Source organism: Sinocyclocheilus grahami, unplaced genomic scaffold (assembly GCF_001515645.1).
Source record: "Sinocyclocheilus grahami isolate Dianchi unplaced genomic scaffold, SAMN03320097.WGS_v1.1 scaffold1257.1, whole genome shotgun sequence".
NCBI classification, from domain to species: domain Eukaryota; kingdom Metazoa; phylum Chordata; class Actinopteri; order Cypriniformes; family Cyprinidae; genus Sinocyclocheilus; species Sinocyclocheilus grahami.
The window spans coordinates 85,460-86,839 of NW_015506436.1; the positions used below are offsets into that span (position 1 = coordinate 85,460).

General features: G+C 37.0%; 1 protein-coding gene across 1 annotated transcript in view; it reads left to right on the forward strand.

Annotated features, from left to right (window-relative positions):
* Positions 1 to 443: 443 nt before the first annotated feature.
* The window catches only part of LOC107568554 (meprin A subunit beta-like), a 19,714-nt gene continuing 18,777 nt past the window's right edge, over positions 444 to 1,380 (forward strand). Inside the window, exons 1-5 of the mRNA XM_016254523.1 lie at positions 444 to 524; positions 643 to 710; positions 814 to 832; positions 1,080 to 1,121; positions 1,278 to 1,315. Of these exons, the coding sequence (XP_016110009.1) occupies positions 648 to 710; positions 814 to 832; positions 1,080 to 1,121; positions 1,278 to 1,315 (162 nt within the window). The 5' untranslated portion in view covers positions 444 to 524; positions 643 to 647. The remainder of the gene's footprint in view (positions 525 to 642; positions 711 to 813; positions 833 to 1,079; positions 1,122 to 1,277; positions 1,316 to 1,380) is intronic.

Below are 1,380 nucleotides of genomic sequence, written 5' to 3' on the forward strand. Positions count from 1 at the left end.
ATAGATATCAAGAGAAGTGGAAACTTTAAACAGCTCTTGAAAAGGCAGCTGAAAAAGCTTCAAGAGTGAAACTGATGTACTTGAAAACAGGAGCTCAGTAAACTCTGTTTATCTAAACACAATCTTCAGTCTTCTTTCTAGCTTTAAAGGTGTTTTTTTTCATGAGATGTTTTGAACAGTGAAAGGCCTTCGGCATAACCACATTGCATGCTGCTCGGCAGATCTGAATTCTTTCTACTGTCTTTTCTTTCATCTGTACTGCAAGGGAATGAAAAAAATCTTTGAAGTGAAGCTGAAACACACGTGTGCTTGATGTGTGAAAACAACGATCATTGGTTCTCACATGTCTTCCGTTTACCATTTTTAATGCATTTATTTACAGTTTTATAACTTTTCTCTTTTCCAGTTTTTCCAGTCAGCTTCAGGGTGGATCTTAGCGGCGTGCCGTGTGACGAATGAAGCTTGAAAGACTCTCACGTCACATTTGAACTCATTCAGCCTCATTAGTGACTGGAAACTGGCAGGTATCCCTCTTTTAGTCTCCTGAATTAAAATAGTTACATTACATTTAGACATTGGTTGCAGGTTAATGAGTGATGAGATGAAACGTTATCAGTCAAATGTGTTCGTTCTGATTTCCAGTGACAATGCATTTGTGTGCTTTTGTTGTGCTGAGCTGGGCTTTGGCTCTTCATCATGCTTTACCTGTGGTAAGTTAGACAGTCATTGATGAAGCGATGCACAGCTGCTGATTTGTTTAGACTAAATCTATTCTTTTTAACTGAGTATTGTTTTCATATCTCGTGTTCTCAGGCCACATTTGAGGAAACTGGTAAGTTCATCACAGTCACGTTGATCTGTTGTAAAGTTATATTAATGTTTCCAGTGTGCAGGATATCTGTTTTGTACCCTGTTTTAACTGCTCGTTACTGCCTGATTGATGATGGGATTGCTCATGAATCATTTTGCTTTCATACTGTTTCACTGAAGGTTAAAAAGTTACAATTTGTCTAGCAACGCACACAATACTCATTCCCTCTTCTTTGTCTTTTGTTGACTTCAATATAATATTCTCAAAGTCATTAATGGCAAATGGAGGCGCATTACGGATATAAACAGAGGTAAAACTTTTATCTCAAGAACCCAAATACATTTATATAAGCAGTAAGATAACTATTATCTATTTTTATTTATAAATTATTATTTTTACTGTAAACATATCTACTGAGATACATTTCTATTGATGCATATTTTCTGTGAACTGAACACTCTTGTAGGATCAGGTTTAAATCTCACAGAAGGAGACGTCATGGAGGTATGTGTGTGTGTGTGTGTGTGTGTGTGTGTGTGTGAGAGAGAGAGAGAGAGAGAGTGTGTGTG